This window comes from Notolepis coatsorum (assembly GCF_963971535.1).
Source record: "Notolepis coatsorum genome assembly, chromosome: 17".
Taxonomy (NCBI): domain Eukaryota; kingdom Metazoa; phylum Chordata; class Actinopteri; order Aulopiformes; family Paralepididae; genus Notolepis; species Notolepis coatsorum.
Genome location: NC_140181.1, coordinates 53977006 through 53990719, shown reverse-complemented (window position 1 = coordinate 53990719; position 13714 = coordinate 53977006). Strand labels below are relative to the sequence as shown.

The following is a 13714-nucleotide window of genomic DNA, read 5'->3' as shown; positions in this document are numbered from 1 at the left end:
GTGAGAGAGAGAGAGAGAGAGAGAGAGACACAGGTTTACTTTGTATTATTGGTATACTATTGTCACCAGACCCCAATGAAAAGCACCCCAGTCTACAGCTAGGAAGTGCAAGCGCACAGGTGTACTTTCCAAAGAGCTCAGCTGAACTACCACAACAGATTCCCCAGGACCACAGACAGACAAGGAGAGAATGTTTAGCAAAAACAAGCAATACTTTATTACATAATGGTATTTAAGAAAAACAGGCAATACTTTAATACATAAGATACAAATTCATAAACCTACCTAAACACTATTAGACTAGATTAAAATACCCACGGCTCTTAAGCCTAAGGTAGTTTAAAAGGAGGAAGTGCTCCATGCCCCGTAAACCCACCCCCAGACTGTTACTCCCACCCACGCCACCTATCCCCGCCCCTGAGACACTACACACGTGAAGGAAAAAGAGTCTGCCCTGCACACGGGTCTATGACTATCAAACGTCAACTTAGAATCACACTATACCACACGGTTCACTGCAAACAGCCTGAAATAAGTATCGATATCACACTATCCCTCGGGGAGCCACGGCAAATGATTTAGGGAGAATATAGGTAGATAAATACACACTAAGTGTTCACACGGTAAATTAAGGGGGTTTGGATAGGATAGTGGGTGCTGTTCACCGCTAGGGGTTGTGACCAGGCCTAGAATACTCCTCCCATATCCTAACCTAGGTCTGGGGCAGTGGAAGCGCTGAGTTACAAACAATACAAAAAAGGTTAATGATGACCGGGGCCCGAAGCTGAGGGCCGGAAGGACGCCACCTCCTTCCGCTCCCGTAGCCCCTCTCGGCTTCTGGCTAAAAACTGTTCTGTCTGTACTGGGGTGTTTTAGGCACTCCAGGCACCAGGCGTGCAATAATGTCCTTCCGCCTGCAATGAAAGGCACAGTCAGTAAGAGCAAGGTCCCCCCGTTCACGGGTTCGTCAAAATGCACAATGGATTAGATATCCTCCATATGATTTAGAAAAGAGAGAAAGGTAGTTCACAGAGGATGGAAAATCCACAATACTAGGTTCCAGTCTTCGACAGTATTACTGGCTTTACTGTATGCCGTTCCGATAATCTTCAGCTTCACGCCACTAATAATATTCCTAATTCAAATGCAGTCACTGTTCGTCTATGTCTTCATTTACCACTCGGGAAAATAGTTCATTTGTTTAGGCACGTATTCTACTGTCTTGCGTTCTTTACTCACGGCGCCCGGTGTGGCGATAATGTCTCTCCGGTCTGAAGCTCCACCCGTTTCCACTGCAGGGGAAACACTGCAGTCGCCGCTATGAACTGGTTCCACTGGAGGAAAAGTAAAGACACAAAAGAGCCGCGTGTCCTCGTACTCCTTAGCCCTGCGTCCTCTGCTACCGTCCTCTCGACTCCCGTTTTCGTTCTAGGAAGCAGCAATAGCGCCGTGTGTACCAGCAATATCACCAGTCGGCGTCCTCGGGTTTCTCTTTCCTCCTCTGCTCCGGGTCTCGTCCTTCTGTGTCTCGCCCCCAGCTGACAATACTCGCCTCCCTTTTGAGCGAGTTCGCAGGGTTCCAGGGCACCGCCCCTATGCGCCAGCCAGCCAATCAGCTTACTCCAATGGCACAGCCTGTAACGCAAGAGAGGGAACTCCCATGGGTAGCTCCCACCGCTCCATGAATACACACAGACACACACATTCATTCAATCTTTATTTATACTCGATAATACACTGAGTAATTAAACTCATTTACAGTGCCGTCGAGATGTTACATACACAAGTGTCACAGTGTGTTCATAAATATAAAGACATCAGACAATCAGAATAATTGAGAGCACATTTTAAAATAGAAAAAAAGAAAAAAGAAAAAAGAAAAATCTTTTAAAAAGAATAAAATAGCTCAAAATTAAAACAGAGGTAATAATTTAAAAACAATTACATATTGTGGTGACCTGATTGGTCAATAAGGTTCTAAACCGACCCATAGACACTAGAGTGTCTAGTTTCAGTGTTTCCTGCAGGGTATTCCATGATGTAGGGGCAAAAAAGCCAAAAGCAGATCTACCAAGTTCAGTACAAACTCTAGGCACTCTAAGTGTAAGCCAAAAACTGGATCGTGTACGACAGGGTCCAGTGGTCCATTCCAATAAAGAACTAATATAATTTGGACAATCTCTAATTATGGCTTTATAGATAAAAAGATTGCAATGCAACTTACGTCTCTCTGCCAGAGAGGCCCACCCGACCTTATTATATAGGATACAATGGTGAGTACCATAACTATCACCGGTGATAAATCTAATGGCTGAATGATAAACAGAGTCTAAGGGCTTAAGAGTGGAAGCCGCTGCATGTCTATAAATCACATCTCCGTAATCCAAAACAGATAGGAATACTGCTTCAACAACTCTCTTTCTACTAATCATAGGGAAGTTGGCTCTATTTCTATACAAAAAGCCAATCTTTTTCCGTAATTTACTGGCGAGAACGCCCACATGATATTTAAATGTAAGTCCTTCATCAATCCAAATACCAAGGTATTTGTATTCTGAAACTCTCTCGATATAAGAACTGTTCAGAGTCGATATATGCAAGTCACTATAAACAATATTTTTGGCTTTGGAAAACAACATGAATTTAGTTTTACTGGCATTAAGCACCAATTTTAGACTAATAAGTGCATCTTGCAGGGCGTCAAAGGAGAGTTGTAAATATTTAGTGGCCAGTTGCACAGAATCAGCAGTACAATAGAGAACTGTGTCATCCGCGTAAAGGTGGCTTTGACAGCTGCTCAGAGATGAGACAATATTATTAATATAAATGGTAAATAAGACCGGGCCGAGGATTGATCCCTGTGGAACACCTTTTGTGATGGGTAGAAGCTCTGATTGGGCATTTCCCATTTTCACACACTGAAATATTTCTGTTAAATAGTTTTGAAACCAACTGCAAGCACCTGTATCAAAGCCAACACTCTGCAATCTTTGTAAGAGGAGAAGGTGGTCAACAGTATCAAACGCCTTAGACAAATCTACAAACAGGGCAGCACAATGCTTTCCTTTGTCAAGGGCTGATACAATGTCATTTATAACTACAGTAGCCGCCGAGATTGTACTGTGTTTTTCTCTAAAACCAGATTGGTGTGGGTTTAATATAGAGTGTTTTGTGATGAATGTTTTAAGTTGGTTGTTTACCAATGACTCCAGGATTTTTGCTAGACAGGATAACTTGGAGATAGGTCTGTAATTATTTAGGTCACTTTTATCCCCCCCTTTATGCAAGGGGGTCACATGGGCTGTTTTCCAGGCAACAGGAACCACACCTGTTAGTAGTGAAAGATTAAATATGTGTGTTATTGGCTTTGAAACCAATGGTGCAGCTAGTTTGAAGAAAAAAGGATCCAACCCATCCTCTCCAGTTGATTTCCTGGTATCAATGGCTTGAAGTGCCTCAAGAACCGAGTTTACAGACATGGGTTGTAAATGAAACTGAAAATCATGTCCTATCTGCACAGGGAATGTACAGGGCTCCTGATCCTGTCCACCTGGTGGCCCTACATGGCTATTCTCAAATAGATGACCAGCTTCAATAAAATGTTGGTTTATGGCTAAACAGACCTCTTTTTGTTCCGAGATCAAGGATTCCCCCTTTCTAATCTCTGTAGGGAGGGAAATTGTGGTTCTGGTCTTATTTAAATTCACCGCCTTCCAAAATTTAGCAGGATCTGAGTAGGAGCTGGTTACTAGTTCTAAGTGATACTCAACTTTAGCCGTTCTCACAGATGCTGTACATTCATTTCTAAGCCGTCTAAATGCTGCCCAGTGTGACTGATCACCAGAGCGTCTGGCAAGTGACCAGGCTCTATCTCTCTCCTTAAGCAAGGCAGATAATTCAGGTGTGAACCAAGGGATTAATCTATTTTTTTATTCTAAGCCTTTTATAAGGTGCATGTTTATTAGCAATTGAGAGAAAGGTTTTTGAAAAAAAGTTGAGTGCTACTTCGACATCGGGAATCTCCAATGTGTAGTGGATGTCGCTATGGAATAGGTCAATTAGAAAAGCCTGATCACTAAAGTTTTTCATATTCCTTTTGTTAATAATGCGAGACTGTGATTTCTCTAATCGAGAGTTTCTAACACAAGCTATAGGACAGTGATCACTAACACCTAATTCAAAAACACCACAAGCACTAATTTTATCAGTCTTATTAGAAAACATTAAGTCAATTATACTTGACCTAGAATAATCTTTTAGATTTGGCCTGGTGGGTTCAGTAACCAACTGAGATAAGCCAATGCTACTACTAATGTCTCTAAGATGGTTTGAATCATTACTAAGCCAATCAATATTAAAATCCCCTAGAACTATCAGTTCAACATTTGAGTACTGAGATAGTAACTCTGCTATCCTATCAATAGAGTTAACATCGGCTGATGGGGGTCTATAGACTCCAGTCACATTAACAGAATTATTGGGTCCCAAATAAATGTTTAAAACAAGGATTTCAAAACATTTTGGAATTGTTACAGTGTTTAAAATAGTCACAGAAAAAATAGACTTTACATAAATAGCCACCCCTCCCCCCTCCCAGTCCTATCCGCTCTAAACAGGTTGTAATTGTCTAGAGTTACATCCAAGTCAGAAACACCTTTCTTAAGCCAAGTTTCACTTAAAATCAGGATATCGGGGGTTAGACTGCATGACAAGTATCTTGACATGATCAAGATTTTTATGTAAACTCCTAATATTCCAATGAATGATCCCTAATCCGTTTCTCTTTTTAAAAGTAAGTGGGCTGAATAGAGACTCTGAATTGGTGTAAAAATCAATAACATGATTAATAACAGGGGGCTGAATTTGTATTAAAACCAAGTTTGGAGTAACAGCAGTACGACCTAAATGATCAACCGGGGACCTGGTAGTGATTTGAACAGGAATAATAGCAACAGAAGGATTGGGACTATGCGTAGACACAATATTAGTTACACAAAGAGGATTAAAAACAAAACATAGATTATTTAAACTACTTACTGATGTGGGTAGCTGTCAGGTCAGAGAGGCATTAATACATGATTTCATACAATCTAATCTTAGTTTCTCAGCCCCCAGATCATTTGGGTGAACCCCATCCACTTTGTATAGGTTCACTCTATTCCAAAACGTGTCGAAGTTGTTAATGAAGGTATGGCCAGTGGCAGTACATAAAGTCTGCAACCAGCAATGCAGGCTAAAAAGGCGACTAAAATGCTCAGAGCCATGTCTTAAAGATGGAATAGGACCGGAGAGGACACAGTGTTTTCCTAGGCTCTCTATGGTTAATGCCAGAGACATAAGGTCAGATTGAAGCTTGGTCGATTGCCTGGATAACACATCATTGGTCCCAACATGTAAAATCACAGTGTGAACAGAGGGATGATTCTCAATGATAGAGGGCACCCGTTCCATAAGATCAGTCACCTTAGCACCAGAAAAACAGTATGATATGGCACAGGGAAGTTTAATAGACCTGATGATGGAGTCACCAATCAAGAGGACTTTGGGTTTGCCCTCATGGAAACCTCCATCATAGATGGAAAGCCTTGGGTGATTTTCAGCTGCCACTGGGACAGGGTAGACAACAGGTCCCCCAGGGTCCATGCAGGAGGAGGAGGGGGGCGGCGGCGACGGTGCGAGTGCAGACCATGAGGGTTGATGTACAGGAGAGCGCTGCCGAGGTGAACTGGGGGAGGAGTGGTCCCTACGAGCTCTCTTGTTCCCGGGCTGGGGGTCAGATGGAGAGGATGAAGAGTGGTCCCTACGAGCTCTCTTGTTCCCGGGCTGGGGGTCAGATGGAGAGGATGAAGAGTGGTCCCTACGAGCTCTCTTGTTCCCGGGCTGGGGGTCAGATGGAGAGAATGAAGAGTGGTCCCTACGAGCTCTCTTGTTCCTGGGCTGGGGGTCAGATAGAGAGGATGATCCGCTGCATGAAGCTGGATTGGCCGGTCGTTTCCTCATTGAGGTAAAGGTTGGGATGTTAGCATCTTTAGCTGTTAAGAGTGGGAACTCAGTGAGGTAATCCAAGTGCTCAGTCAATCAATCAATCAATCAAATCCTTTATTTAACCAGATAAGCATCATTGAGATTAAAATCTCTTTTTCAAGAGCGATCTGGCCAAGCAAGGCAGCAGAAAGTTTCAACATAAAAAAGAACATCACAATAAAATACAGATAAAACATTTACATCAAGCTCCAATTTCAGGCAAGTTATCAAACAGGCAAATGATCAAACACAGTTGCACTGACCAAGGGAACTGAGTTCGTAGGATTTTAAAATGGCTTTGAATTCTCCTAGGGTGACCAGTCCTGGTAATTTTAGGTCCTCCTGTATCTTGTTCCAAGATGAAGGAGCAGCATATTTAAAAGCCCTTTTTCCCAATTCAGTTCTCATATGGGGAGTCAGAGGAGCATAAGAATTATTCACTGGAATGTCAAATGAAATGACAGGATTAAACAGGGGCAGAAAACATCTCTTTCCTTTCCTTCCATTTACTACGGTAGACCAAGTTTCATTTACTACATTTGTATTTTTGTCCTCTTCAATTAGAACCTTTTCGATCTCTGTAGTAATGAGTTTCAACACAAGTGTGAATGATGGATTCAAAGTATCTTTTGCTGCAAGAAGTTCCTTGAGGTATTTGGTGTTGTCTAAGACGGGCACATTGCCACTGTTTTGCTTAGAGCAGACACTATTTTCAGAAAATCCATAACAAGTACGTTAATTGTCAGAACTGTTAAAAATATCTACCAGCTCCTTTGTGAGGGAGTGCGTTCCCAGAGCATCCTCCATAATGGGTTTCCAGTCAGGTCCGCTTCAGCAGTGCCCCACACAGTAGAGAGGAGAGGTAACAGCCAGCAGCAGAGGTTCTCTTTGGGGTTCTCTGTAGAGTTTTATTTTTCTGGTGCAGGTCTGAGGCCTACCAGGCCTGGTGGTGGTGGCTGGTAGCCGGCAACCTGGGGCTGGCCTGATGGTGATGGCTGGTAGCTGGTAGCCTGGGGCTGGCCTGGTGGTAGTGGCTGGTAGCTGGCAGCCTGGGGCTGGCCCGGTGGTGGCTGGTAGCAGGTAGCCTGGGGCTGGCCTGGTAGCTGGTTGCTGGTGCAGGGCTGGTGGAAGCTCAGCTACAGGCCACAGTCCACAGAGCAAGTAAAAGCTCCAAAAAAGTCCACAAATCGGCGAATGGAAAAATTATAAGATCAAATGATGACTACTACTTACTAAAGGTAAAAAGGTTTTAAAAATGAATGTTTAAAAGTACTAAAAACCAACAAAGAAATACCAAACACTAACAAACATTCAGCACAGACAATGTGGATGCTGCCATCTTGGAAAGGGGCATACCCCCACACCCACTATTGCTACATGCTACAACATTGACTTCTGACAAACACAACAACACATGTGAATGGATGTGGATGATGAGCGCAAGCACACACACATACTTGATATAGACATATAGGGTACTGTAAGATAAGAGAAGGAAAGGGGCATGGCAGAATATAATACAGAAAGTAGAGCACAGTAAAATAATAGAGTCCAGTAGAGCAGAATATAGTATAATAGAGGAGAGGAGAGCAAAGGAGAGTATAATTAAAAGAGCAGGGCAGAGTAGAGTAAAGCAAAGTAAAGTACAATAAAATAGCAGGGTAGAGTAAAGCAGAGCAGAGTAGGCTATAGTACAATAAAGGAGTATAGTATACTAGTAGAGCAGAGTAGACTAGAGTACAATAAAAGAGTAGAGTATAATAAAAGAGTAGAGCAGAGTGAAGTACAATAAAAGAGTAGGGTAGAGTATAATAAAAGAGCAGAATAGAGTAAAGCAGAGCAGAGTAGGCTATAGTACAATACAAGAGTATAGTATAGTAAAATAGTAGAGCAGAGTAGACTAGAGTACAATAAAAGAGTAGAGTATAATAAAAGAGCATGGCAGAGTAGAGTGGACTAGAGTACAATAAAAGAGTAGAGTATAATAAAAGAGTAGAGCAGAGTAGAGTACAATAAAAGAGTAGAAAGAGCAGAGTGGAGTAGAGCAGAGTAGACTAGAATACAATAAAAGAGTAGAATATAATAAGAGCAGAATAGAGTAGAATGGAGTAGACTAGAGTACAATAAAACAGTATAATAAAGGAGTAGAGCAGAGTAGAGTACAATAAGAGTAGAGTATATAAAAGAGCAAGGCAGAGTAGAGAGCAGAGCAGAGTAGAGCAGTATAATAAAAGATCAGAGTAGAGACGGCGGCTACGTGGCGTAGTGGGCAAGGCACTCGCCACGAAATGCTGGAGACGCTGGGCTCGTCAGTTCGAGCCCAGCGCTCCACATTTGCTTTCAGTTTAGCTGGTCGTCCGTACTAATACACATTGGCCGTATTAGGGGGTGGGAAACTGATGGGTGGGGATCGGGCGTTGTGGACAGCGACTCCTACAGGTCGGTTGGTGCGCCTGCGCAGTAGAATCAGGAAGTGTCGGGGGCAGCGTGAGCCTCCCACGCGTTACTCCTCGCCACTGAGAGATCGAGCTGCGCAGGTGAAAAGATGCGACTGCTGTTACCTCAAGTACCGGAGGGGACTTGTGCTATGTATGACTTAGTCCACATTGCAGCCGGCTTGTGGGAGGCAAGAAACAGCGTCCGTGACAGGGGAGGGTTGAATTGGATGATACGAAATTGGGATGGGAGAAAATATAGAAAATGGGAGAAAAAGTGGATACAAAAAAAAAGATCAGAGTAGAGTAGAACCAAGTGAGAGTACAATATGAGTAGAGTAAATAGAATAGAGAGTAGAGCAAAGTAAAGTAGAGTACAATAAGAGAGTATAGTATAATAAAAGAGCAGGGCAGAGTAGAGTAGGGAGTATAGTGGAGCAGAGCAGAGTGCAATAAAAGAGTAGAGTATAATAAAAGAGCAGCGTAGAGTAGAGAGCAGAGTAGAGCACAGTAGAGCATAGTACAGTACAGTAGAGCAGGGTAGAGTAGAGCACAGTAGAGTAGAGCACAGCAGAGTAGAGCAGAGTAGAGCAGAGCACGGTAGAGTAGAGCACAGTAGTGCAGAGTAGAGCACAGCAGAGTAGAGCATAGCAGAGTAGAGCAGAGCACTGTAGAGTAGAGTATAATAAAAGAGCAGAGTAGACTAGAGTACAATAAAAGAGTAGAGTATAATAAAAGAGTAGACTAGAGTACAATAAAAGAGTAGAGTATAATAAAAGAGCAGCGTAGAGTAGAGAGCAGAGCACAGTAGAGTAGAGCATAGTACAGTAGAGCAGGATAGAGTAGAGTACAGCACAGTAGAGTAGAGCAGAGTATAGTAGAGTAGAGCACAGTAGAGCAGAGCACAGCAGAGTAGAGGTATAGTAGAGCTGTGTAGAGTAGAGCAGATTCCTACTATTCCAGGATGAGCACCACTTGGTTCTTGGTCTCAAAGGCATCGAACAGCTGGAGGATGTTGGGGTGACTCAACTGGTTCATCACCTGCAGCTCATTCATGGCCATCTCCTAGTTTTTACATGCGCGCACGCACGCACACACACAGACACACACACAGACACACACACACACACACGTGACAAATTAAAGGAAAAACTAAATGTAAGGTGTTAGTCCACCAGGAGCCACAAGAACAGCTTCAATTCAATTATATTCTACAAGTCTCTGGAAGGGATGGAACACAATTTTACAGATTAATCAACATAATCTATGTCTATTAATGGACAAATACACTTTTGATTTAATTCCATTGACTACATTAATTCCCCGAACCCAGTGGTTTTGTCCCCTATTGAAAAAGCCTCAACAAAATTATTTATAGTCAGAAATGTTGCCCCCAATGTTGTGTCAGGAACAAACACACACAAGGGGCAACAGTGGCTCAGGAGGTAGTGTGACGAAGTGTCCTTGAGCAAGACACTTAACCCATAACTGCTCTTGATGAGCAGGTTGGTAACTTGCATGGTTGCCTTCACCATTGGTGTGTGAGTGAATGGGTGAATGTGAGGCATAAGTTGTAAAGCACTTTGGATAAAAGCACTATGTGAATGCAGTCCATTTACACGCACACACATGCTCCAGGTTCTAACCTTCTCATTGGCATTGCGGGTGTTGATGACCTTGGCAGCCAACCTCAGTCCGGAGGACTTCTCTGTGCATCGGTGCACTTTGCCAAACCGGCCGCTGAAAGGACAGAAAAATCTCAAATCAAATAATAGCCGTGACTGATTCAGTAGCTGGTAGCTTCTTCCCCAATCAGTCGCGCTCCCTATTGGCCAGCTGCAAGCTAGCCTAGCTTTAATTTAGTTTATATCCCATTACATTTTATTCAACCTCTTATTTACAGTTGTACAGCCCTGGCCTATATTTTATTTCATAATTATATTCTATTCTATTGTGATTAACTTAGTTCATATTTCATTTTATTTTACTCCACCTCTTTATTGTATTATCTGTCTGTTAACTCATTCTGCGCCAGTCACGAGAAAAGTCGGATTAACTCGCCAACCGTTCAGCGCCAATCATGAGAAAACTCTGGTTTTAATCGTTATTTCTTTTATTAGCTATATCCATTAATTTTTCATCCATCCAGCCTGATGTTATCATTGAGAATGGGTCTGAGCTCGCAAAAGGGCAAATACTGCCGCCTACACCTTCCAGCCAGTATTGCACTCCATTACAAATGATGTAGTTTCTTTTCTGGGCCGATCTGAGCCGTGCAGGCGGGGTTTAAATACTCCGGCAGGACGAGCGTTTACAACGATACATCTGCGATGTGCTATCGGAAAATATCGGTATCGGTTTAAAAAAAATAAAAAATTAAAATCTTTTTTACATTTCTATAACCTTTATTTACCCAGGCAAGCAAGTAAGAACAAATTCTGGTTTTATTTATTGTCAAAAGTATGCATAATGTTGTGTTAATTCCACAACAAGAGATATGTAATGTTAATTACCTGAAATTATTCCGTTTTTGGGGGGGGGGGGGGGTCCTGCATATATCGGTATCGGTTGATATCGGTTGATATCGGTATAGGAAATTAAGAGTTGGACAATATGGTATCGGTAAAAAAGCCAACATCGAGCATCGCTAATTTTAAGCACTCGCAAATTTCGCAGTCTCCCCGTTGATTAAAGCCCTGGCGTTCTAGCCAGAAGGTAGACAGCGACCCCTGGCGGCTGGCGCTGATTGAGTTAATGTCTGTCCGCTAATGTCGCACCGAAAATGACCAAAGCAAATTTCTTGTATGTGAAAACTACTTGGCAATAAAGACCTTTCTGATTCTGATTCTTAGCACAAATGAATGGAAGCGAATACGGATCAGCTAGCCTAGCTTAAAACTCCGGGAGAGGTGTTTTTGGCCAACAACTAGGCTAGCTGGTCACTATTCGCTTCCATTAATTTGTGCTAAGCTAGGCTAGCTTACAGCAGGATAGCTTTCTACTGAACACACAGATGACATTGGTATCCATCTTCTTGTCTGACTCTGGAGAAGACGGTAAGCACATTTCCAATGATTTTGGCACCTATAAGCACTGCATAAACCCAACGTCACCACATCTGTCTAAAGTGCCATGCCAACATCTGAGGTGAATGTATTTTCCGGAACCCCCCCCCCTCCCAAAAGTTACTCTATTGTGCTTTAATAGTGTGATGAATTATTCCTCAGATACTGTATTATATCACAATAACCAAATTATTCAGAAAACAAGTGACACATAAGATGTTAACATGGCATTTTAGTCAATAAGGTGACTTTCTTCAGTTCGTGTGGTGTTTAATAAGACACATTTTCAGATACACACACACTGGAAGCCAATGGGGGAGCATGCCTATGTCCCCACAGCCCAATGGTCCCACAGCCCTATGTTCACACATTTCTAAGATTTTTCTCAAAATTAGGCCCTATGTTCTCACAGCCCAATGGTCCCACATTTCTAAGATTTTTTTTCACAAAAGATTAGGCCTTATGTTCCCACATTTCCTTTTTTCATAAATTTTTATCAGATTGTATCCCCCTTTCTCTTAATTTGGTAGCCAATTACACCCAATCTATTATCCAATTGTCCTCTGGTAGTAGAGGGTTCGTCCGGGAACATAGGGCTGTGGGACCATTGGGCTGTGGGAACATAGGGCCTAATTTTGAAAAAAATCTTAGAAATGTGGGAACATAGGGCTGTGGGAACATAGGGCTCTGGGACCATAGGGCTGTGGGACCATTGGGCTGTGGGAACATAGGGCTGTGGGACCATTGGGCTGTGGGAACATAGGGCTGTGGGACCATTGGGCTGTGGGAACATAGGGCTGTGGGACCATTGGGATGTGGGAACATAGGGCTGTGGGACCATTGGGCTGTGGGAACCTAGGGCTGTGGGACCATTGGGCTGTGGGAACATAGGGCTCTGGGACCATTGGGCTGTGGGAACATAGGGCTGTGGGACCATTGGGCTGTGGGAACATAGGGCTGTGGGCAGTGGCGTAGCGGAGGCCCCCGCACCCCCCGCAGTGCGGGGGGGCCCCGGAGCTTAGGGGGCCCCGCCCCCACTGTAGGCTATCCTCTTAGATTTCGTAATGAGCGGGAACAGGGCACAGTGTGGCAGTGGGAGGAGCCCAGTATGGTTCTGCAGGGCTGCAGCTGGATGCATCTCGCACAGAGGGCGGGGCCCCCCCCTCCCTGCTATGTTGTAATTATTTGCTCACCTGCGATAGGGCTAGCCGGCAGCAACTAATGTTCATTGGCAGGCTGGGCAGCGTTCAAAACACAGCGGGAAGCGGCGGTAAAAATGAAGCGCAAATACCCAAGCAGTGCTCAGAAAAACAAGATTAGAGCGAAAACCGAGCAGGAGACGACAAAGCTACGAAAGAGAACATCATTGTTCCAGCAGGCAGCAAAGGTAGACTGACTCTAACGTTACTGAAGATGCATCTGCAGTAAGCTCCCCACCCAGGCCGGCCGCGTCCACCGCTATCAACCCCCCGGTCAGCTCCGCGTCGAGTCCAGGCAGACAGACAGCCCAGCCAGGCCCCCAGCCACGCTACAGCCGCCGAGACAGGTTAGAAGAATAGAACGTTTTATTCGCCATAACCAGTACGAGTAGCCTACAGGTTACATTGGAACTGGAATCTAATCCGTAAATTTTTTAGTACATGGTTTAAATTGTGCACATAACGCGCCATAAGTTCTATGGTAGATAAGAAATTACCATTATCTATATCACCTATTTTCTCTCACTGACTCCGGAAAGCAGAGTTGCGAGAGGCCAGTGTTAGTGTAGTTATTCTGGTTAGGACCTCGGTCCGAAACCCCAACTCTCTCGTAAAACTATCAGATGCTATTTGTGCGTCAATGGTCAGATTATGTTTCCTCGTATCATAAACGACACATGCTGCCAAATGAGAGCGAGAGAATTCGAAGCTATTATTATTATTATTATTATTATTATTATTATTAACGTTTCTAGTATTGAGAGCAGACGCGCGCGCAGTCTATTATTTAAAGAGTGTTCTACAGGACTTTGCACAGAAGAATGCCAGGAGACGTGCTCGTATAAAATAATAGGCCTATACAATAGAAAGCAGCTCCTGACTGCATCCTCTACTATGTAGCCAGGATGTGTTTTTTTTAATTTTTTTTGTAGGCTATACTTTTCTTTTATACAGAATTATGTTATGTGAACTGTTCCGTTGTGTGAACTCA

The 13714-nt window shown here is 43.4% G+C and overlaps 1 protein-coding gene across 1 annotated transcript in view; it reads right to left on the bottom strand.

Annotated features, from left to right (window-relative positions):
• mylk2 (myosin light chain kinase 2) overlaps positions 1 to 13714 on the bottom strand; it is a gene marked incomplete at its 5' end in the record, with an annotated part of 119038 nt that overhangs the window by 29096 nt on the left and 76228 nt on the right. Inside the window, 2 exons of the mRNA XM_084333457.1 lie at positions 9415 to 9524; positions 10106 to 10199. Of these exons, the coding sequence (XP_084189583.1) occupies positions 9415 to 9524; positions 10106 to 10199 (204 nt within the window). The remainder of the gene's footprint in view (positions 1 to 9414; positions 9525 to 10105; positions 10200 to 13714) is intronic.